At 42.3% G+C, this 22,528-nt stretch overlaps 1 protein-coding gene across 3 annotated transcripts; it reads right to left on the bottom strand.

Moving 5' to 3' along the window:
• Positions 1 to 144: 144 nt before the first annotated feature.
• On the bottom strand, positions 145 to 21,426 carry camsap3 (calmodulin regulated spectrin-associated protein family, member 3). Of its 3 annotated transcripts, XM_080511749.1 has the most exons (18): positions 21,176 to 21,426; positions 15,463 to 15,725; positions 9,396 to 9,536; positions 9,107 to 9,193; positions 8,406 to 8,438; positions 7,512 to 7,650; positions 7,280 to 7,419; positions 7,093 to 7,177; positions 6,957 to 6,999; positions 6,812 to 6,867; positions 6,461 to 6,533; positions 4,277 to 6,368; positions 4,047 to 4,171; positions 3,478 to 3,764; positions 3,275 to 3,368; positions 2,767 to 2,891; positions 2,557 to 2,675; positions 145 to 2,452 (listed from the first exon to the last, which is right to left on the bottom strand). In XM_080511749.1, the coding sequence occupies exons 1-18, from the start codon at positions 21,306 to 21,308 to the stop codon at positions 2,153 to 2,155; spliced, it is 4,335 nt and encodes a 1,444-aa protein (XP_080367875.1). In that variant the 5' UTR covers positions 21,309 to 21,426; the 3' UTR covers positions 145 to 2,152. The 3 variants fall into 3 exon arrangements, with proteins under 3 accessions (XP_080367875.1, XP_080367873.1, XP_080367874.1); XM_080511747.1 differs by lacking the exons at positions 8,406 to 8,438; positions 15,463 to 15,725; positions 21,176 to 21,426 and having other exon boundaries at positions 9,396 to 9,492; XM_080511748.1 differs by lacking the exons at positions 8,406 to 8,438; positions 15,463 to 15,725; positions 21,176 to 21,426 and having other exon boundaries at positions 6,461 to 6,497; positions 9,396 to 9,492.
• Between the last annotated feature and the right edge of the window lie 1,102 nt (positions 21,427 to 22,528).

Here is a 22,528-nt window from a genome sequence, read left to right as displayed (position 1 = left end):
CTTCTATCAATTCCATTTAAAATGTTATGAACACAAACAATGAATATGGAAAAACTAAATTAACATGAAATGAAAAAAAAAAAAAACACAGATGATTTAAAAAGGATTTTATTGTGTGGTCCAGTTGCCAAGGATAGTCAGTTTATGAAATTAACATTTATAATGTGCTGGCAGATATGATAACAGAAGAGAAACAAAACATAATAGGTATGACAAATTAAACGAAATGAGTATTTGACTCATAACCTCAACCCAGAAAAAAAAAAAAGGAATTCTGAAAGTAAACATCAAATACACAAACTAAATTGAAGCAAATAAATACACCTCTGGGTCGCGGGTATGGGGATTTCATGAGGAGAATTGCACAAAAATCATAAGGTGTTTGCTAGCACATACTAGTTTTATCGACACATAAATACGACCATCAACTAAATCCATAAGCACTACCCCATACAAGCCATCACTGTGCCATGTGTCGAGTTGCTACTTTTCTTTTAATTCACATCTGTACTGGAATCTCATTCAAACACATTTCTTGGAGGCAATAAGTGATTTCAAAGAAAGAAAAACAAAGAAAGACGGCTGTAAATCAGCAGCTGTTGTAGTGTGAAGTACTTTGAAGGAAGAGGAGGGCTCACTCCTGACAGATGTTGTAGTGGTTTCAACCGCAGCCTTAGTTTTTTTCTTAATGGACACTGGCAAAAAGGAGCAGTTTGGCATTTTACATTCCCCCAGTTGTAAATGAAGGAGTCTCTAGAGACTGTGGGGTAGATGAGGGCTGTTACAGTCCAGTATGATCCTTCATCAAGAAACCTACTGTTTATATGCCAAGACACACAAACAGGGAATAACATATTCGGAAACAGACACCTAGTGACCTAAAAGGTTTATTAATCCCTAGACAAACCAGTTGAGCAATTTCAGCTGATTGACAATTTCTATTTATTCTCATTCACTCCGTCTCATCTCAAACAAACATCTCACTTATGTTTAAGCAGCAGGCTAGCTTATTCGTAGCTTACAAAGGTCAACTTTTTACAAATTATTGTGGAAGAAAACAAAAATCAAAAGTTCAGCATTCAGTATATATTAAATCAGCATTGATTATCATTCTCACACAAAGCTGTTTTCAACATGATAAAGCCCTCCTTCATGTTTCCAGATTTTTTTTTCTCAGATAAGCTCAGGTAACATTTCAAATCGCCCAAAGTTGGAAAAAAAACAAAAAACAAACAACAACCCAAAAACAAAACATGATTTTTATTCTCCTTTTACTCTCAAAGGCTGAATCAAGTTATCCAGCAAAAAAAAAAAAGTCAAAATAGTATAAAAAAAACATCCAAATGTCTACAGCTGAGAGATTGATGGAGTGCACAGACTGTGGGGCACAGGCAGTTTCTAGGTGTGCAAGTCCAGAGACGACCACAACAGCTACTACCAGTGCTCCCCACAGAGGGACCACCCACTGTCGTATTTTCTTTTCCCGATCGAACTGTAAAAACACCTCCGGATGGAATGAGTGTTTAGTGTGTGCCCTACATTCATAAGAGAGCAGTGTTACCTGCAATTACTTTTCAGGGGAGAACTACCATCAGAACAGAGAGCTGAGTCACTTGTCTCGCAGCAGAGAGAAAGTGAGCCCTGGAAGAAGAAAAGGCAGCAAAAGGAAAAGCGAGCAGAACTGAGAGGGGTGAGAACTACTTGTGCCCCCAAAAAATACTGTTGTGTGGGCAAAGGCAGTGTGGTTGTCCTCTCTTTTTCTTACCTAAGAGTCACAAAAAGGAACTCGGGCATGGCAGGGTAAGGCAAGGCATGATGAGGCGAGGGGAGGAAGAAACTTCATCCTGACAAAATCAGTCGCATTGCGTTTTACAATCCAGGTAGCGCCGGTCCGAAGTTCTCAGGAGATGAAAGAACTGTAGATACATTAGCCGATTGAGTGATTGGCCTGCTCTGATGGCATGTGGAGTTTATTTGATTGATCCAGGTTTATGGCTGACCGAAAACTAAAATCAGTGTTAGTGTTCGCTGCTTTTCCAATCGGATAATAAACAATCTCAAGTGTCACACTGGCCAGAGTAGGAAAAATCAAAGTCAAATTGGGAGCAAAATCCCTGAATAGTAACATCCCTACCAAACTAAGAGGAGTCATTTATTTGGGGGTTCCCAGCTTTTTAGGAGTTCCTGGGCGCTTCTGCCAAAAGTGGCCAGGGATGGTGAAGGCATCAACGCTCATGGACATGGTTTTGGACGGGATGACAGTAAACTGTTTGCGGTCAGAGCTGTACTTGTAAATTGACTCTACCATTTCGGGTGCGATGAAGCGGGGACCAATACCAGTTAGCCGCACCATCTCCTCAGTTTCAGGGTTCATGGTATAAACCGCTCGGAATTGGCAGCTGGCATCCCGAAAAAGGATGAGAAAATGATTGGCTGAACTTTTCTCCATTTCCTAATGATGGGAATACAGACACAAGAAAAAAAAAAAAAAGTTAAGTATGTCACTTGTAACCCAGTTGGGATGAACCTGGACTCTGACACAAGAGCCTGGCTTACCTCTACAATCTTGTTTTTCTGTGGTTCATTGACCTTGCCAGCCAGGCAGCAGCGAGTGATAGCATTATGAATGATGAACTTGTTGGACTTAAAGCTCGGCTCCTTGTACAGTTTTGGTCCTGCAAAACAGCCATTTAAGGCATCAGGCACCAAACAAAGCAACGGCAAAGAGCAGTTAATTCTTATTATAGCTTGTAAGGCATCACTGACCTGTGTATTCTGGGATTGAGGCCGGAGACGAAATGGTGGAGCCATTCTCCCAGTCCTTCTCTCCGTTGTGGGGACTCCTCCGTCCTGGTGACATCATCCGGGATCGTGAGGGAGAGTGTGATCGGCTAGAGAGAATATAAAGTTAAGTGAGAGGAAGTCAGTTTCAGACCTTGTAGCTGTGTGTACATGTTGTAAGTCACATGTACCTTTGTCCCCGATAACACTGATAACAGCTACCATAGCGTCTGTATTCAGCACACTTAAATACATTTGCATATTGACTACATTGAAATCAATTCTAATCATTTTCGGTCTCTGTATTCTGAATAACCCGTTTGTGTTTAATCTCTGAAAATATAAGGAATGAGAATTAATTGGCTTGAATTGTGTACATTTCACTTACACAAAATATCTTACAATGAAATCTCTATAGTGTCGGTACAGTTGTATTTTGGATTCTGCAACTTCCACTTTACAATCGTCATCAGAGACTAATTCAAGTCATTACCTGGGAGACTTCCTGATAGTCAGATTTCCAGAGTCGTGAGCCATGGAGGACAGGTTCATGCTCGAGTGAGAGTACACCTTGTTCAGCTTAGTGCCTACAAGGAAGAAAAAAAAGAAAGACTGAGAAACAAACACACAACGTAGGAGAAGGGTGACGGCATAGTGGCCATGAATCTCAGTGGTAAATTCAAAAAAAGCATTTACCAATGAAGCCTTTAGCGGGGCTGAGGACAGAGTCGTCTCTGAACACAGTCTTGGGTCTCTGCTTTTTCACTCCGCGAACTGTGGTTGGCTTCTGCCTCAGCACCTTGTCCAGGTCTTCCATTATTTTAAGCTGATGCCTCCTCTCATATTCCTGTCGAGTAAAGTCTCCTCTGCGTTGAGGGGTCCCCTCTGATGGTGGGGTGTGGGATGCAGGAGGGGTGACTGGGGTCTGGGGTCTGTCCTCACTCTTATTTGCCCAGCCTTCAATGATCATCCACTGGGGCTTGCTAAAAGTAAGGGAAGAAATGCTCAATAGCTGGCAAAAACGCAATAAAGCGTATGCATCAGATGTGTAAGGGCAACGGCGTTTTCTAGTGAGCTGAACAATGGACAGTAAATGATGATTCACTTCACCTTAATCCTAACAATAATAATCACCTACTATATGTTCCAAAAATCTTACGAGAGTGACGGCAGTAGTGTTCCATCTTTACAAACGTGACAGAATTAAATAGAGACTTTGTATAACTGCCGTTTTAATGCAGATATCTGAGCAAAACTATTCTCACTTTGATTCTTTTTCCTTTTCCTGCTCCAGTTTGCGCCGTTTCATCTCTTCGGCTCTCTTCTGTTGTTTCTCTAGCAAAGCTGCTCTTCGCTGAGCCATCTCATCTTCTGGTCGATCTTTCTCATCCTAGCAAAAAAGACAACAATAAAGCACTCCCATTACAAAGCTTTTTTTTTTTTTTTTTTTTTAATAAAAAGATAAAAACGTATTAAGGAAGAATCAGCAACCTACCTTGAAAAAGAAACCAACTCCCGTTTTTGAATCTGGCTCTGCCCGATCGCTCGAGTCAGAGAAAGCGTCTGGCAATTGGTCTTCCTCCTCCCCATCTCCTCGCAGAGCAGAGAGTGAGATCTCGATCAGGCTGCCACGTTTGCCGTTAGCCATCGCAGACGGAGCATCACTCTCAAAAGAGCACTCTGATGGGGCACCAGAGCTGCAGCCTGCCCCTGTGAGCCCATCCTTCCTAACCAAAGTACTATGTGAGGAAGCAGCTTCCAGGTCCAAGCTGAATATACTTTGTCCATCGGTGGAGCCCACTTCTGACAGGGTGTCATCTGCAACATGGTATGGAGTCGGGGTGGGAATGGGAGTCAGTGTGGGCGTGTGGACAGGGCTTGGTCCAGATGAGCGCAGCTCATCAAAGCTTTCAGCGTCACCTATGGAGAATGAAGATGAGGTCTGGACTTGTGATTGCCAGGGATTCACTCGGCGAAGATGAGGAATGCGGTCCACATTCTGAGGGGGATTGAGAACCCTCGACAGGGTTGGAACTTTAACGTCCACGGGACGACTGTGTTTCGGACTTTTAGGAGGTACAGACTGGGCTCGTCGGTGAACACGAGGCGATTTAGGAGGAGTGGTGTGATTTGTGATTCTGCGAGATGGAGACGGAGAAGAGGAGGCTGAATTTAAATCCCTGGTCGACTCTCGTGACAGGCGTGCAGGAGGAACATTTGGGGTGGAGGTTTTCGGACTGGCCGGAATTACCCAGGTCTTGTTGGTCGAAGGTGCAGCTTTCTTTTGGATGAGCTGATTTTGCTGCTCAGTAAGCCGCTGCATGTCACTTTGTAGAGAGCTAAGAGCTGCAGTTAGCTTGGACACAGCATTGTTATAGTCACCTAAAGGAGCTACCATTTTCTCACCAGGTGCTCCAGGACCCATTTCTCCTGGTGTGCCAGGCTTTTCTTGAGGTTTACTGGCCTGACTGGCTTTTTTCACATTAGTGTTATCCTCCACTGAGGGGCGCCGTTCATCTTGTTCTTGCTGTTCCTCTGCTTCTATTCGAGCGAGCTTTTCTTCTAGTGTCAAGCGAGAGAGCTCTTCCTCTGTGGACGACGTACTGATTTGACCATTTCCTCCTTTCACCTCACCTTCATCCTCATGCTGCTCCTTTTTTAACTGCAGAAAGGCACTCTTTCCTAGTCGTTGCCGATGCTTTGCAAAAATTGCCTCAATTCGTTTCTTCTGGGCTTCAATAGCTTTCCTTTTTTCTTCAAGACGAACGCCCAGCTCAGTCATCTCATTGCCCAGCTGTGGACTCTGGGGCTGGGGGCTTTCTTCAGATTTCTGTGCCCATGTAGATGATGAGTCACTTGCTTTCGGAGAATCAGTAACCTGCTTCTTTTTGCGTTCGGCAAAGCTGGTCATCTTCACTCCGCTATCAAGCCCCTCTTTACTGCGGTCTCGAGCTGAATGGGCACCAGTGGCCGGTGTGGCTGGAGTGGACTGAGCCTTAGGCAGATCTTCTGATGCATCTGAATCCACACTGCCGTCTCTCAGGACTGAGTCATCATCTCGTGAACATTCAGAAGCATTCCTAGTTCGAGCGGGACCTCTCGGGTCTCCAGCGGGTCGGTACATCATTCCTGAGCGTGTTGGAGCAGAGCTGCTGATGGGTGCCATGCTGCTGTTATATCTGGAGCTAGCAGGGTCATCGGGTGAGTGGAGGTAGAAGCCATCTGGGGCACCATCAGGGTGTAACCGAGGCTCCATTTTGCTCTCATTGTGAATAATTTGGAGGGCCTCTTCGATGGTAGGCAGCTCTCCCGTTTCACTGGGTCCAAGACCATTCTCCTCTGGCAGTCTCGCAACACTGGGAGTCTGGGTGGACCACGATGCTCTCTGTGGACCGTTGGGTCCAGGTTTCGTAAGCAAATGGCTGAGGTCCTCAGGTGGGGTGAAGGGCACACGGGTCATATTTTGGCCAGCTGGATTGAGCTGATCTGAACTCACAGAGCGAGTTATCACAGGATTGCCCATCACAATGTCCACATCACTGTCCAGGCCAAAAGGAATGCTGAAGGACACTGCTGACAAGGGTCGGCTATGGAGGAGATGAGGAAGAAAAAAGATCAATACATAAAATGAAAAAAAAAAATGACAAGGTTTAGATGTAACTCAGCATATGGGTCACACCTGAGAGGTTTCTTGCTCCATGTCTTTCCAACTCCTTCTATATGAGACATTGAGGTAGACTGAGTCAAAGATCCTGAGCACAATGGGACACACACAAACATGTAAAGGCATGCAAACCACACAGGGATGGACAAATAAACCAAACAAAACACCAATTAAAGGGAATGTACACAAAGAGCAAAAACAAGTTATGAATTCCATAAAATGAAAAAGGGTACATCACAAAACATAACTAAAAGACAAACAAGGATTGAGGAAAATAAGTGAACCACAATATGGAATGATGAACCACAATATGGAATGATTCAGTGGATTCAACGGGATGATGACCAAGTGTGGTCTGAAACTTACCTGATGCTGGGGATGAAATCGGAAGGAAAGGCTTCTTGAAAATTGAGGGAGATGAACTGTGAAGTAAGGAAATAGTTTAGTTTTTTTAATTAAGCAATATGATAAACTACAATAAAAGCAAAGTTATCATCAGAAACTTCTGTACCTGTTTCCACTCAAGCTACTTGGTGTTACTGGTGTAGATGGATCTGACAAAGGAGAAAAAAACCCCAGACAATTTAAATGTTGTGATCTCAACAATAATGTCAAAAATAAAGTGAAAACAAAGGTCTCACTCTTACCTAATGAGTCAATTGGATGAACAAATTCTGGCTTTTGCACTTCAAACCAGGAAAGCAGTTCTGATAGGAAGCTCAGCAAATTAATCTTAAACAAAACACACACAATAAGTCAGACTTGAACAAGACTGCACAGCACTCCCGTTACTGTCCTGTTTATTAATCTGATGATCGGGAGGTTCAGTATTACCTGAAGTTCCTGAGGTGTGTATAGCATATCCTCGAGTGCCAAGTGGCAGCAGTTCTTCAGACAGCTGTCACAAAATTCATGTATGATCTGCAAATTGTACAGACTGTCTGCAGCAGACATGGTTTCCTTCATACAAACATCTTAAAGAGAAAGGACATTGGAGTTAGGTTGACTTAAAATCAAGTATTGAAATACTATCGATAACATGGAGGTTGACAATATTTTCTGATACCTTCAAGTCGGAGTAATGCAGGGCAATAGTAATGGATGACAGCAGCAACAGCACAACCACTGTAGAGGTCTTTAACTTCATTTACGACTGGAAAGGTGGGCTTTATTTTGGACTCAATTTTATCCTTCCTGTAACGGAGCTACGAGAAAAAGAAACAACAACTTCCTGTAAACCATAGTGGTATGTTTATACGATGCATATTTGTCAGCAGCATCAAGCATGGTCCAATTCAATTCTGAAAACCTGGTGGGTAAGATTGTGGAAAAAAAATGGCACAAAACACAAAATGTTAAAAAGGAACAAAAGCAAGAACACAACAAACAAATGTTATGGTAAGGTTGGCTCAGAGGTAGAGAGTACAGGACAAGCAAGTGAGAACCGAAGATGTAAAAGGTTGCAAGCTAATCAGGCAATATGAAGGAAGATTTTGGCTGAAGAAACAGGTTCAAGTGAAGGTCAGAGGAGGAACAAAGAGAAAGAACGAACATGTTTCAGGTACAACAACAGTATGCAAACAAACAGCCCACTGTCAGCAGGGAACAGCTGACTCGAAGCCTGTGTGGGTTAACCCTGTAACCATTGCCACACAAACACACACCTCTGTCAAACACCAGACAAACCGGTTGCACATGGCAGCTTCACAAGGTCTGGATGATACAGTCCATGATTCATGCACCACTTGTTGTCCACAGCGACACACTGCCCCACTCCACACATTCATGCCATTAAATGCATTAAAAACCCAACGTCTGTGATGCACAGTGCAATCTCACGCCTCCAAAAGTGTATAAAACAAAACAAACCTGACTATCAGATATTTGGTGATACATTTGATGAAGGCACTGGATGGATGGAAGGACAGGGGAAGGAGGCAGAGGAAAGGAAGGAACTTACAGGAACAAGTTTCCAGTACCAGCGAGTGGGACACTGTCAGAGAAGAAGGGACAGGAAATATAGACAAGCAAGGGAATGGAAAACAGAAGCACAAGGAGAGCTATTAAGCCTGCAGTGGAAGAACTAGACACACGAGAAAGGGTTGGATGACAATACTGTCTTAAAATGACAAAGACAACCTTGTTGACAAAACAGTTGTATTGGCCTTGGTTCTAATATGTCAACCAAACGCTGCTAGACTTGGCTTGACCCTTTATTAAACCTCAAGCTGCTGCTGGGGAACAAAGGCTTGAGGAGCAGGATTCTGTTTGTGCCCACAATGACAAAATCTAAAAATGGCAAATTAAAGAATACAGACACTTTTCATATTCACAATAGCTTGTTTTTAAGAACAGATACAAATCAATGGTTATTATATGCATTTTTGCTTATATGCATTTTTGCTTCCCTGTTATATTGTGGATAATTTCGTTCAACTGGCTGTTAAATCTTTCACTCCAGGCACCAATATTTCATAACTGTTCACATAAGCCTTTTGAAACTTGTCTCAGTGGATAAGAGACTGCATTTCAGACAGAATACATGAAGAGTGATTTTCAAATTCTCTTAGTGGACGTGGACCTTCATCTTTTTTTTCCAAACAAAAGGGAGGATTTCCAAGTTTAAATGCATTATAGGTCTAAATACCAAGTAAAACTTACAGAGGGCTGAACAGGTTGGGGCTCCGTGATGGCCTGAGAAGACTCATTCTGGGTTGCGTCAGTGCGTTCTCTCAACTTCTGGTTTAACTGAAAGCACAACAACAAAAGAAAACTGTTTATACACATTCCAAGATTGAGCAGGAATGCATCAGATAATTAGGGCGGCATGTTTTCCAAAAATAAAAATACACTCCGATATCTACATGGCAGGTTTCAGAACAAGTCTGAAGCCTCAGTAATACTGAGCAGAATGCAGACAAGAGGTGAGATTGTTTGGCCTGCCTCTTACCTCATTAACCCAATAAAGCAGTGCATCCTCCCAGCTGGACGCTCCACCCAGTTGCACAGCAGAGTCGCACGTCTTCACCACAGTCAGCGTTTCCATGGCTCCCATGGCCATCAAGGCATCCATCACTGCCAGGTGAGCACTCTGCACCAATCACATGGGAGACCGGAGACGAAATAAAGACCAGAGTTTCCCCAACAGCAATAATCAATCATATTTAACATAATAATGTTAGACACATGCATTTGTACTGCTCTAGCATATTACACTACAGTAACCAGCTGCATCACTCGCATTATTTACCATCTGCATCCTCTAGAGGTCACCCCAACCCAACTGTGAGTCAGCAGATACTCCGACAAGAGCTTTCAGCCAGAAAACATTAGTCAACATGCTTGTACTTTAGACCCATGTTTGTCCACTTATTAAATAGGCAATGGCCCAGTAATATGATAACACATGTGTCACAGCACTTTCATTCCTCAGCTGCTTTCCATTTATTTGCGTTCTGTTCATTGTACTTCCCTTCCCCGATGTGCATTGAAAATTTCTGTGTGACTCACGTAGAAGACTGCAGAATGACAGGAACCTATGTAGCTAATTCACCAGGATTATAGAAATTGATCCTCCATAAGAACAACACAACAGATACAAAATCTTCAGATAGTCTTTTCTGCACAAATACAACTATCAAGCCACAAACAAACATACAAAAATACATTTCCGCATCCTCGGGAAAACCATTACAGAGCTGTTTGTAATAGCGAGAGCCCATTAAAACGAACCACCAACATTATCAGCTCAGTCGGTGTGAGCGCCTTAACTCTATAAACCTGTTAGCTTATTAGATGTTGAGCTCCGTTTGTGCAATGGCCCTGTAACAAACAGTGCTTTATGCTCAACCTAAAACATTTCAAATATGTTAATCACTTTAAAGTCGCTTCATTTACAAACAAAAGCCAAATCAAGTGTAAAGTCTGATCACATGAGCAGTATCAGCAAATAAAAGATGGTTATTCCAAATTTCATAATCTTGATTGTACATTCTCAATAAGATCAGTAAAAAAAAGAATGAGGAAATGCATTATATGGAAAAGAGGTGAGGTAAAATTGATTTCGCTTCTTAAGAATTTCCTGGTCCTTCATGTGATTTCCTGTACATGGCTCCGAGTGACAAAACTTTGGACACCATCGCTGTTAACAATTTCCAGAATTATACATGTAATACAGGACTTGTAGAAACTGTTGACGCTCCATGCAACATCGGCATAGAGGCCCCATTGTGATTACTCCTGGCTAGGTGCAACAGAAACGTGTTATAAGAATGAATTTGGGCCAACAGTGAGTGCAGGCCAGTCACAAACAACACATTCCTGTCACGGGTGCCATTCCTTCAAACTCAAGTCAAAATTCGGAGTCTAATCTGTGCAAACCAGCGCCTTCCCCGTTTTCCTACTTGCAAATTCCACCATGGAGGACAAACATTCTTTTTCCAACCTCTTATGCAGCCCCAGATGAGGGCTGGTAGCACTCATGCCGCATGCATGAGCCCTGGCTGCATGTCTGCCTACTCAACCTTGATGTAAAGTGCTGACCTGGGCAGGCCTGGAGCTGGGGCAGGCACAGCAGGGTATGCCAGGAAAGGCTTGTCAGATAGTGTTGGGCCAAACTCTGTGGATGTTCTGTGTGGCTCCGACTTCCCCGCACTGCCCTCAAAATACTGTTGTCAACACGAAGCCAGCTGTTTATGCCTGCGAGAGACACGCTTTTTTTTCTTTTCTTTGGCAATTATAAGAGAGTGAGAAAGAGAGCATTGAACTTCAAGAAAGCAATATTGTAAGAGCTAACCACCACCTGACTGATTCAGAGCAGTTATTTAGCACGGATACCTGAGAAAACAGAAGGTTCTACATAAAATAAATCATATACTGTACATGTAAACCGTGACACTACAACAGGAAAACAAAACTATTGCTTTGTTTGACATGAAAGAGTTCTGTAATGTTTCGTGTGCAGTGCAGCAACATTGCCTCATATCATATGTAAGATTTTAACTGTGTTCATCAGTGCAGTCAATGTGACGCGGTACCATGACTCCAAACCGTTCTGAGCTATGTTACTAATTTTGTTTCTTTTGCCGTCGTCACATGGCTGTAAATGGGGCCAAGAGAAGATTAGACACCATACAAAAAAAATGGTGCAGTTCAACACAGCAACACATTACCCCTTTAATTCTATGAAATGCATAGAAAGATTCATGTCCACTTGATAGCATCAAACAAAAGTAAACATTACTTAATACCGCTGTTATCACTACATATTTCAAAAGGGCAATCATGAGTAATACAACAAATTAATGGAGTGGAGAAAATGATCACTAAGCACATTTTCCACTTATAGAATTCTGCTCTCCAGTATTTTAGTTACTACAAAAAAGCAGCAAAATCTTTTCAGTAGATTTGCTCTTCAGTAAAAACTTTTAAGATGGTGAGACATTTGTGCATTTACCAACATCACAGGCTGAAGCTATAATTTCCTTAAGAGTGACTGGACAGCCACAAGAAAAACAACAAATGAATGACAAAGTTTCTGAAAATAGCTAACCTTGTGGTCAAACTTCATGATAATTATTAAGACAAGAAAGACAGAAAAGAGTAAGAAGTGAGTAAAAAGAGTAGAATGAAAGGAGGAGGGGGGGGGGGGGGGGCATTGCTAGTGGATTTCCCAGCACAGCCCCAGGAGAGCTCGCTAAGCTAAATCACAAGCAACCCTAATGAGAGGAGAGAGAGGAGCAACCGAACAGAGCCTGCCAGATCACCATAACAACCAACCAGCTGACCCACAATGCATCTCAGTACATGCCTGACTGCTGCACTGCTCTGCACTCTGCGCCCTTGCGCCGAAACATCCACCATTACTAAAAATGATGTGAAGAACAGGAAATATATAAAAACATATATAATAGCCCAAATCAATTAACATAACAAAGCCTCCGTGGTCTTATTCGGTAAATCGGCTTGAGTAAACATGTCAACATCTGTACTAAACAAAGAGTGCAAAGGCATCTTGTTGATCATTAAGTGAGATTATGATAGAAGGTAAAATCTGATTATGTCTGAAATATGACTTAACCCTCCCCCCCTGTCCGACGCCCGGTGCCAACTGACGGGGAGACAAACCGGATCATGCAAGTCTGGGGCCCAGCTGGGTATTTTGGAAAGGAGGTTATGGGAACAGTGATATGTAAATAAAGCGTATGCTTGATTAGGAAAAGATAGTGTACTACAGCTTTACTTATTCAGTGTACAGTGGGAAAGTTAAATCACTTTAGTGTTCAATGAAGCATGGCACCAAAGTAGTTAAAAAAAATGATCTGTGATGATGGTTAGTGTTTCTGATCGTCTGCCACTATTATTTTCTGCTAAGCTCCTGAATGATGCTCACTTGACCAGAAACCTGCCAACACAGCAGTGTGATGATTTAAGACAAAGTGTCATCGCCCATCCAAAACCAACAGGGGACCAGGAAGAGGGTTATCTGAATTATAGCTACATGACTTCCTTTGACATGGTGGGAACCAAAATTGGACCCGAGCACTTGTGTAGTTATAGATATGAGAGCATCTACAATGCATGCAAAATATTCTAAACAACAATGAACGTAAACAATTAGTTTGATGCTGTGAAACACTCATAATGAGCCAGTGGTCATCTCTGGTGTGTCATCCAATCACGAATGATGACGTTCAGTCTGCATGGCAGATTATCTCTAATCTTCAAAGATCTTTATCCTACATCTGAGGAGTGATGGGGGGCTGGGCAGCTACTGAAGGGACAAGAAGGACAGTTCCCAGAAGAAAGCACACATCAATATAAAATGTAATTGGTGGAGAACGCTGGAGGATTGGAGCTACAAATGTGTCACCCAGAGAATGTTTCTTTTAGGATGACCCTGGCCTGCACAGACATAACTGCTCATCTAAAGTGATGAAAAGTGGTATTGCCTTCCTACACATGCTGGGCAACCTCTCTGCATCCCAAAACAAGAGCGAAAACAATGAAAGTTAATAGTACATTGACTTCAAACTAAGACATTTTCTTGTGATTTCAGACTTTCAGTAACCAAAATATTCCCAAACATTAAAAAGTCAGACCTTTACATCAATTGTGCCTTAGTCAAGAAACGAATCAACTTCATTGTAACATGCTAAATATAATCTCAATTTCCAAAGCCTTTGACAAATTTCAGACCATCGGTTGTACATTGATGAGATTAGCAGTGATTGGAATACTATTTGTACTTTTTTGTTAACAACTTGCACCTCACTAGCACATGACATGCCTCATGCGACACTAGGATCAGGATCTTTATGGGTCACGATGAAAATTTCCACCTGATTCCCAAATCACGCAGACACATCGAGTCAATATGTGTTGCACATCAAAGTCAAACAGAGCATGACTGTTGTCGCCTGTCACTGAGCATCATGACGAGACATGCTTTCACAGGCATGCTCTAATGCTACCCTCTCTGGTCTGACACAGATATGTGAAGCTTTAATATACAGCCATTCTGCACCAGATTGATGCTGCAAAGCCGTTTACTGGCCAAGACCCACATTGATGCTCCATCCTTCTAATGCTGCAGCATGACCCACTTTCCTTGCTTGCTACACTGTAGCTGCAGTGCCAGTTTGTGGCAGACAAGCTCAAAGAGCAGCCAAGCAGTGACTGGAAGGCTCGTACACCAAAACAGCAAACGCCAAATACTGCATTGGCCGTCACAGCCAAAATAGGAGTTTAACGATTAGGATTTACAGCAGAGATGAACCGTGGTCTGACCTGAAAACACAATTTGGTGCGAAGACACATGCATGCAAGCAGAGGAATTAAATCAGACCGTACAGCAGCATCCTGCCCGGAAATGACTTGGGTCATTGGGTCATTTTCCCTGGTGCTGCAGCTGCAGATCTGAACATTTTATCCAGTGAATGCTTTTTGAAGCATTACTTTGCAATGGATGGTGTGACTGTGCAGGTAATAATGGGCTAAAGACCTGCACAGATCTCAAATAGAACAATAGACTGACCAGTGAAATTTCAAACAAAATAAAAGCCGGCAATTATCAAGTGATAATGGATAAAACAAACAAAAAAATTAATAATTAAATTTAAAAAAGGGATCACACAGTAGCTTGCACTCAAACCCCATCCCTGCATGCTGTTTACTATACATTTCCCAAGCAAACACATCATCACAGCACTTTCACCACAGTATTGCGATGATAAAGCAGGCTGGAAACAGCAAACAACATTTACCCAACGCAATTCTCGCTTCAATTCCCCAGAGAGATGCTACTAAGCTTTCCAAAACAGCCTGTCTGTGTATGAACCGAGATGGCTGAGGCATGCAAAACTGTCATTTTGTGAGGAGGATAATAATCTGAAAGAGGAACTGAGCGGAACACATATACGAAACTGTAGCAGAAACACTGTGTGATAAACAATTATAAAGTTCAATTATAGAAAAGCAGGAAAAAGCTTTGGAGAAAAAAAAAAAAAAGAATGAAAGAAAGAAAGCTACTGCCACTGGCTGAAAGGCCAAAGAAGCAAAACCTGTTCCTCTAGATTTAACTTGCTGAGCCACTCCAGAGTACTTTCCCAATACACGGCATCTAGAGTTTCAACAGAACTGTTTCCCCATTGTCCTGCTCTAGACTGCCTATTGTATCTAGACTCTCTCCCACTCACGCCCTGAAAGTAAAGCAGTCATCCCTTGTGACTGGCCTAGCCCAAGCAGCTGGATCCACTTATCCTCTGGGATCAGCTGGGGGCAGCATGGAGGGGGTTGTTGGGGGTAGGGCTGAATAAATGGGGGTCTTTTTGATGTCCTTTAATCCCAAGAATCAAAGCATAAACATGCCCGTATATCAGCAACCAAGTGAACTTGACCCCTTCTGCTTCTCCACACATTCCTGGATAGCAGAAAACCCGGTTTCACAAGAGGAGGCATTCACTGCACAGGGTGGAAACAAATAATGGAGAAACTCTATCAAACATTAATGATGTTACCATTTTGATGGGTTTATGTCGGAGGTCTGCATCAGTCACTGCTGAGTCCTTGTCTTTGGCAACTGTCCCTCTCTGAGTGAGAAGCTGCAACAGGGCGACATTGTCTTTGGGCTGCGCTTCCGGTCCGGCACTGCCCAGTAAGAGGCTGTAGGTGCGACAGTAGAGCTCCGAGGACTGAAGGAGGCGTGTGACTGGAGGTTTAAGGTGCTCCTGCTCATACTGGTCACAGTAGAATGGGTCACGCAGCTCAGCAGGGACATTTTCTACCGGGAGGAATAAAACAGAAAGAAAGAAACAGACTTGGTTAGACGGGTTACTCCAATACTAAAAACAATGCATAGGAATCAAATGCGTGTCATTACTGTTAAACCTGTTATATTTTTACGTAAAACGTCAGTTCCGTCAACGTTGGCAGCAAACCTTGCCTTCTGTCAGGATCACTCTGCAGATTAAGACAGCTGGCGTATACAATTGAGCTATAATCATATGTGAGGAGAGCAGGGCAAGCATCAAGGTTAGTGGGGCATGGCAAGCTCAAATATTGGCGTCTGCAGATTACAAGGTGCTTTACCACTTGTTCGTCTCTCTCTTTTCAGACCACATGATCTTGGGTGCAAAGATCGTCAGACATCGTGCACACGCCGATTTCAGTCGACAAGTTCAATGATTCTAGTAATGCTGATGATTATCAAATAATCTGTTCAGGCTGAGGATTTTTCTGTGAAGACGACAGGCACAGCAAAGATTATCCTAAGAACACACACACAGCGGCCACACCCTCTTCAAAACTGAACTAACCAGCAGCAAACTTAATAGCCCCTGTCTGTACGCAAACATACTCCTCCAGTTAGTGTGTTGGTGCTTTAAAGGGCCCAGGCTGAAATGCAACAGACAAGAGAAAGTAGAATTCTTAAAGTAATGTAAGGGAGGTGTCACTACAGTGTTGTATCATCATGTAGGCAGGTAAATGGATCCATTGACACCAGACAACAGAAGGCTTGCCTCAGACAAAGCCCCAAGTCCTTTACTTTAATTTGACCGAAGCTGATAGACAATATCGTCAGTCACGCCACATGGTTCGCTTTGTGAGAAATCTTCTGATGTGTGCTGAAACTACAATTATGTAACACCGCCCCGCATCCACTTAGTGGCACAGCATATGCAGAAGAGGCTTCACAATTATATGTTTTAAAAAAAAGAAGAAGAGACATTCTCCTGAAGGAAAAGCAAGATGCAAATACTCATAGAGTTGAGAGTTATTGACACGAGTAGGATTTCCCTTTGAGACACCCGGATCATGTATGACAGTTTAGTGTGTATTTATTTTATTTGGTACAAAATCGATGCTGTTAATGCAAATCAAAAAAGGCAAAAAGTAGAGTTTGACAAAACACATCAAATACTATAAACCAATCAATAAAGGATCAATTGATTCATTAACTGCAATACTAGTTCGTTTTTCAGTTAATCATTTAATAAGTCATTCCTCTCAAGCAAAAACAAATGTGAGGCTACAATAATGTTTACGTGGCTGCAGCTCGAGGAAAACATGAAGACTGAATACAACAAGCATGTGAGTTTGAATGAACTGGAGCAACAGCCTCTCTGTCATTTTCAAAGATCATAAGGTCAGTGCTTATCTCCTGGTTTTGAGTAAGAAGGCAAAAGTCAGAGGTGTGCAAAGTTTATTAGCACATTAACATAATGTTCGCTGGAGAATCACTCTTTATGGAGAGAAGTCCAAATACCTAACCATTTACTCAGGAGAGCTTAACTAAGAGACTTAATCTAATGTACCTAAAGGGAGCAAGTGTTGGAGTTGTCACTGACCTTTTACCTCGCCAAGTAGATAAAGAAGTTAACAGCTGGCAAACGGTAAAAGATTATCAGTGTGATGTGTGAGCAATCAAGAAATGTACTCATAATACTGACCAAGCAAAAACAAAGTCGCCATAAGCACAAGCAGCTCCGTGCCGTTAACTTCTATCTGCATTACTGTACTGATCTGCATACTTGGACAGCCTGCTGATAAGAAGAAGCATGTGTTCGTCTGCTTCATTGACTGATTGAGCGAGCGTGCTGGTCATGTCACAGACATTACCATTTGTGCACAAGAGAAGTGACTCGACACAAGAAAAACAACAGAAACTTAAGCAAAGGATGATTAAACTCCAAAATAAGATATATACGCTAACAATTTGCAAAAACAAAACTGATTTGACCATCCACATTGTCAGGCTATTACTGGAATGTTCAATAATCCCTGGAACACTAAATTATGCATTACAGCTCAGACATGCAGAAGTATCTAGACCAAAAGGTTTCCATGTCTATGTCCTGTTTAGGCATCAATACATACATGCTGATTAATCAATTTAAATTACAACATTTTGGAAAACACACAAGGGCCTTGGGAGCACATGTGATTTGAGAGAACTATTGGCTATAGCTTTTAAAATGTCCTTAGATAATTGTGCAGTAAACGTCCTCATCATGTGGTGAAAAGGATCAAAAAGAGAGGCATATTTAGAACAAAGCAGGTACTGTTGCCCCAAAACCCAGCAGTGGTGAGAGCTTCTGTGGTAAAAGCCGACCTGACACGTGACCGCTGGTTCCGAGTTCACAGCAAATACAAAAACACCTTAGATATAATCACACAAAATGGGAAGTGATTGCTTTATATTTAGCTAAACTACATATTTTGAGAGAGAAACCCCCCCCCACCCCCCCCCACAATAATGCAGTTATCTAATATCTTGTGCCGTTTGTAGAACAGGTAATAACTATCAACAAATAGCTCACATCATGAATAAACTGCATCTGCACAAAATGATTTATCTCCATTCATCCAGTCAATAGCTGATCCAGATAAATATGCATGCATGTATGTACGCACAACACTCGTGTACTGAAGCCAGCGTCTGGCACCATCCGCTCAAAAGAAGAAACACACTTCAAACAGAACATGTGAAGTGCAACTCATCTTCATATACATTCACATGTCCACTTAACATTAACGTGTCTCTTCTAGGAACCACGTTTATCCTGTGACACATCAACACAGGCAGAGATCTGCTACTGCACAGCAGCCTTAAATTGCATTAAAGGGCCAGTGTATACAAAAATACATCATATAGACGGGGTATGATTACATTATGGCTGCTTTAGAGGTTGACAAGACATCAACTAGAACACCGGGTGATAGTATTCTCCTCCAGACGCCTCTTTCGTGTGGACATAATAACAACATCACAGTCAGATCTGGAAGCAATGCTCTTCAACTCTGTCACCGTCGGGTCGCTTTGCAATGAAACTTTCTTCAAGTCAAGTCAGAAATTAAGTTCATACACACGATATTTCCGAAATAATTATGTGTGTGAATTCGCCTTTAAGAGTTTTACATAGTAACCAAAAGCATTTTCTGCCTATTAAGTACACAATAACACAAGCCAACATCCTCCTCAAGTCCTTGTCCCTTGTTGACTCACCATGGCTGCAACAATGATTGGAAGAGGATGAGTAATCACTCCAATGGGACGTCAGTGTGACCCAACCGAAACATTAAGCCGAGGTGGTGTTCAAACAGGCTTATAGTATTTTAACAATGATACAATTCAAATGAGAGTTTTCATGCAATGCCTACAAAATGCTGACTGAGGATTAAATGGGTGCATTTCCTTTTCTTAATTATGGGATACCTTTGGGAAATGGCCGTTAAATTCATAGATAGATAACGGACAAGTGTTAGAAGTCTGATTTCTGAAGGACGGGTTCAAATCCCAACCACAAGCAAACTGCCAAGCTGAAGAGGAAGCCTTTCCCAAAAGCAAAACAGGTCAATCAAGAGTGATTTCATTCCAATCTAAAAGGTGCACACACTCGCTTGAGTCATCCAGAAAAATTACCTATCACGTCATCTGCTAAAACAATTTCACTGGCAGATGAAAAACCTTTCCCCTGAATATCTTATACATAAAACACTACTGATAGAAGTAAGAAATATCACATGCCAAACATCATGTTTGCCAGTACCAGAGCACAGGTCTGTTTGTGGTCGGGACTTGGAGGTAAATGTATTCCATTTTCATTGCCATATTCCATTTTAACGCGTTATTTTCTTCTTCACAACCTCGACGTGTTTTCATTCACACCAACGTGATCATTTTTCACTCTAAACAACTCACAACTGAATATGGAATTAAAATTAGATGGGTTTTTTTGAAGGTGTAAAATGACAAGACTTCTATCAGTTACTATCAAACCCAATGGTACTCTAATCCTATAACAACCAACAGATTTGAATTTGATAAAGTCCAAGTGGAGCTTCATTCTGTCCTGCGAGGACATAAAATAAAAATGTATTAAAAAAATAAACTCAACGGAGAGAGCAGCAGATGACCCTGTCTGCCTGTCTCTGAATTCAATCTGCCCATTCAGGTTGCTGGGAAGCGACAAGATGATGGCAGTTTGAGATGGCAGGAAACTATCAGCAAGGACACGAGGTTGATTAAGGAAAAGTTATCATCATCACAGTATTTATCTACATATTCCTTCAAACTTGACATGAGGTGACTTTGACCACAGGGAGTGGCTGACGTGCTTAACAGAGTACACACAGACTGTGTGTGGACTGTCAAACACCCAAGTCATGTTGTTGAAGTACAATACAATTTAACTGTTTTCAGACCAACTTGGTTGAATTTCAAACCCTCAACCTCTGCATATCTCGTAAATCTTAAGGAGTTGTTTTTATTTGTTATAGTAAATACACACCAAAATTCTTTGGAAAATGTGAATAATAATTGCACTGCAGGCTTATTTTTCAGGTGGGACAACAAAAGAGGACATTCCTCTTTTTCTCCTTAACAGGGTTATTTTGCCTCCTATGTGAAATCTACCAGATAGTAGTGGAAAACAAGAAGACGTGTTATCATCTCAGGGTCAAAGCTTAGAGTGGGAAGGCCTATCTCAAAAAAAACCCTAAGTCACAACAAAGTCTCAAAATACAGAAGCTGGGAACTGTGCACATTTGGAAGTGGCTGTGCTTCGCAGGGTGGTTTTGTCACAACCGCATGGAGTGCTGAAGGTAGTTTTTCATGATAGATGACAATGCTGTGTATCCACGGAGCTGCAGCATTTAATCCAAAGTGCATTTTGACTTTGGCTCGTAGGAGGTACCATCCTGACGGAGAGGACGACTGAAATACATCTACGCCCCATGTGCCTTGTCTGTGTAACCGGATTAAAAACATACCCAGCAGCCTGCAATTTCCCATCAAAACCTGGTGGCTTTGAATATGAAAAAAAAAAAAAGAAAAAAAAGAAACTGGGTTATCATGATCAGGCCTGCGGGACCAGGCCCGTTTCACTGACACTCTCTGAAATGTGACGAGCTTTTGAGCGAGAACAAATGACATGTGTCAGACTGAAAAATGCGGGTGGTCTTTTCACATGCGGCTCTTTGTGGTGAAAATCGCTGAACTACACACTCATACACACACACACACACACACACACACACACACACACACACACACACACACACACACACACACACACACACACACACACACACACACACACACACACACACACACTGCAGTTCTACGTGCATGTGCTTCTCGCTCCATATTATGCGAACAACAAAAGGATGATGGTCTTTATGGGTCCTGTGTGAATAACACTGCACCCCGCCGGGCCTGCTAACACCTACCTGCACTGCCGTACGACTTTGCCAGCAGCCATCCGACACTTGCGCATATTTTTGATTTAGTGCAGTCATACAAATCCAATGGCTTTATGTCTGGGACCACAAAAGTCTTCTTCATCGTAGGGGAGTCGACCATAGCGAGTCTCTAATAAGTAGAAGCGGCGCTATGGGAAAAAACAAAACAAAAACAAAAACAAAAAAAAAACAACGGGATCAAAGATAATATTTAAAAAAAAGGAGAGTTAAGGAATCATTCTCTGAGTGAGTCACGGACGAGGTTGGGAATACGGATGTGGTTCAGGGTTTTGTCGGGAAAATATCCGCCCCGGAGCCGCTTCCAAAAGCCTGAGAAATGTCCTTTTCTGCGCGGTTTTGTGGACAAAGATCCCAAGTCGCGTGTGGCTTCACGACCAAATGAAGCCCCGACCCGCCGGGCTGTTACAAAAAAACGCACAATTCCCCTCGTTTATGTCCTTCTTCGTCCGCATTGCTGTGTTGTCAGTTGACTGTACGCAGCTCCACTACAGACCCGCCGATGACTGACGGCCAGGTGCTCCACACTGGCTGCGCTCGCTCGCTCCGCCAGCCAATGAGATCGCAGCTCTTCTCGAAGGGGGCGGGACTTCCCTGTGAAGCGGACAGCAGGTAGAGGTGTGACGCGGCTCCTGCTACAGGTGCATCTGCTGGCACAGGTAAACGCCTGGAGGGCCGCCGGAGCTCAGCAGAGACTGACAAGACGAAGCATTGAGCATTTCACACAAATCCCTTTAGAAAGGAGCGTCAATGGTGTACCGATGTTTTGTTAACAGTAAAATTACAGGGATTTCAAACATTCAACGAGGTTGAAATACTCGTTGATTTAACAACGTTGTAAAATTCAATGTTCAAGGGTTTTAGATTGCGTTTTCACTTGAGATTTTTACTCCTTATAGACAGTTTGCAAGGTTATAGCAGTAAATTTATTTTTGATGAGCTCCTTGGAGAACAGTACTAGTGGAATGGGATTTTTTTCTCTCAATACAACAAGGCTAACTGTGAAGGTATCAAAATAGTAGTTAAAAGAAAAGAAGTAGTTTGAGTACCAATGATGACCTTGCCAGTTTTTCCAGATAGCCTGTAATTGGCCATTGTTTTATGTTTTTTTTTTTTACATATGCCTATGCACACAAAACAAAATCAAGGTGGGTAAACTGTCTTTCTTTTAGTGACCCCGACTACTGATCTTTATACAATTACTTTTTGAACCCATATTGACAGTTTAACACACATTTCTAGATTGTTTAAGAATTGTCACAGTATGGTTAAGGTGTATTTTTTTTAGAAAATAAATTAACCATGACACACAGATACCATTCA

The sequence above is a fragment of the Blennius ocellaris genome (assembly GCF_963422515.1).
Source record: "Blennius ocellaris genome assembly, chromosome: 16".
Lineage (NCBI taxonomy): Eukaryota > Metazoa > Chordata > Actinopteri > Blenniiformes > Blenniidae > Blennius > Blennius ocellaris.
The sequence above is the reverse complement of the archived record's forward strand: the minus strand, read 5'-3'. Positions and strand labels throughout refer to the sequence as shown.

Bases quoted from the DNA above. Each gene is read 5' to 3' on its own strand.
- camsap3 (XM_080511749.1), bottom strand. From the start codon at position 21,308: ATGGTCGACTCCCCTACGATGAAGAAGACTTTTGTGGTCCCAGACATA. The intron at 9,537-15,462 runs GTAACATCATTA...TGATTGGTGCAG, and splicing joins GACATAAACCCATCAAAATG to AGTGCTCACCTGGCAGTGAT. The intron at 6,534-6,811 runs GTAAGTTTCAGA...CATTGTGCTCAG, and splicing joins GATTTCATCCCCAGCATCAG to GATCTTTGACTCAGTCTACC.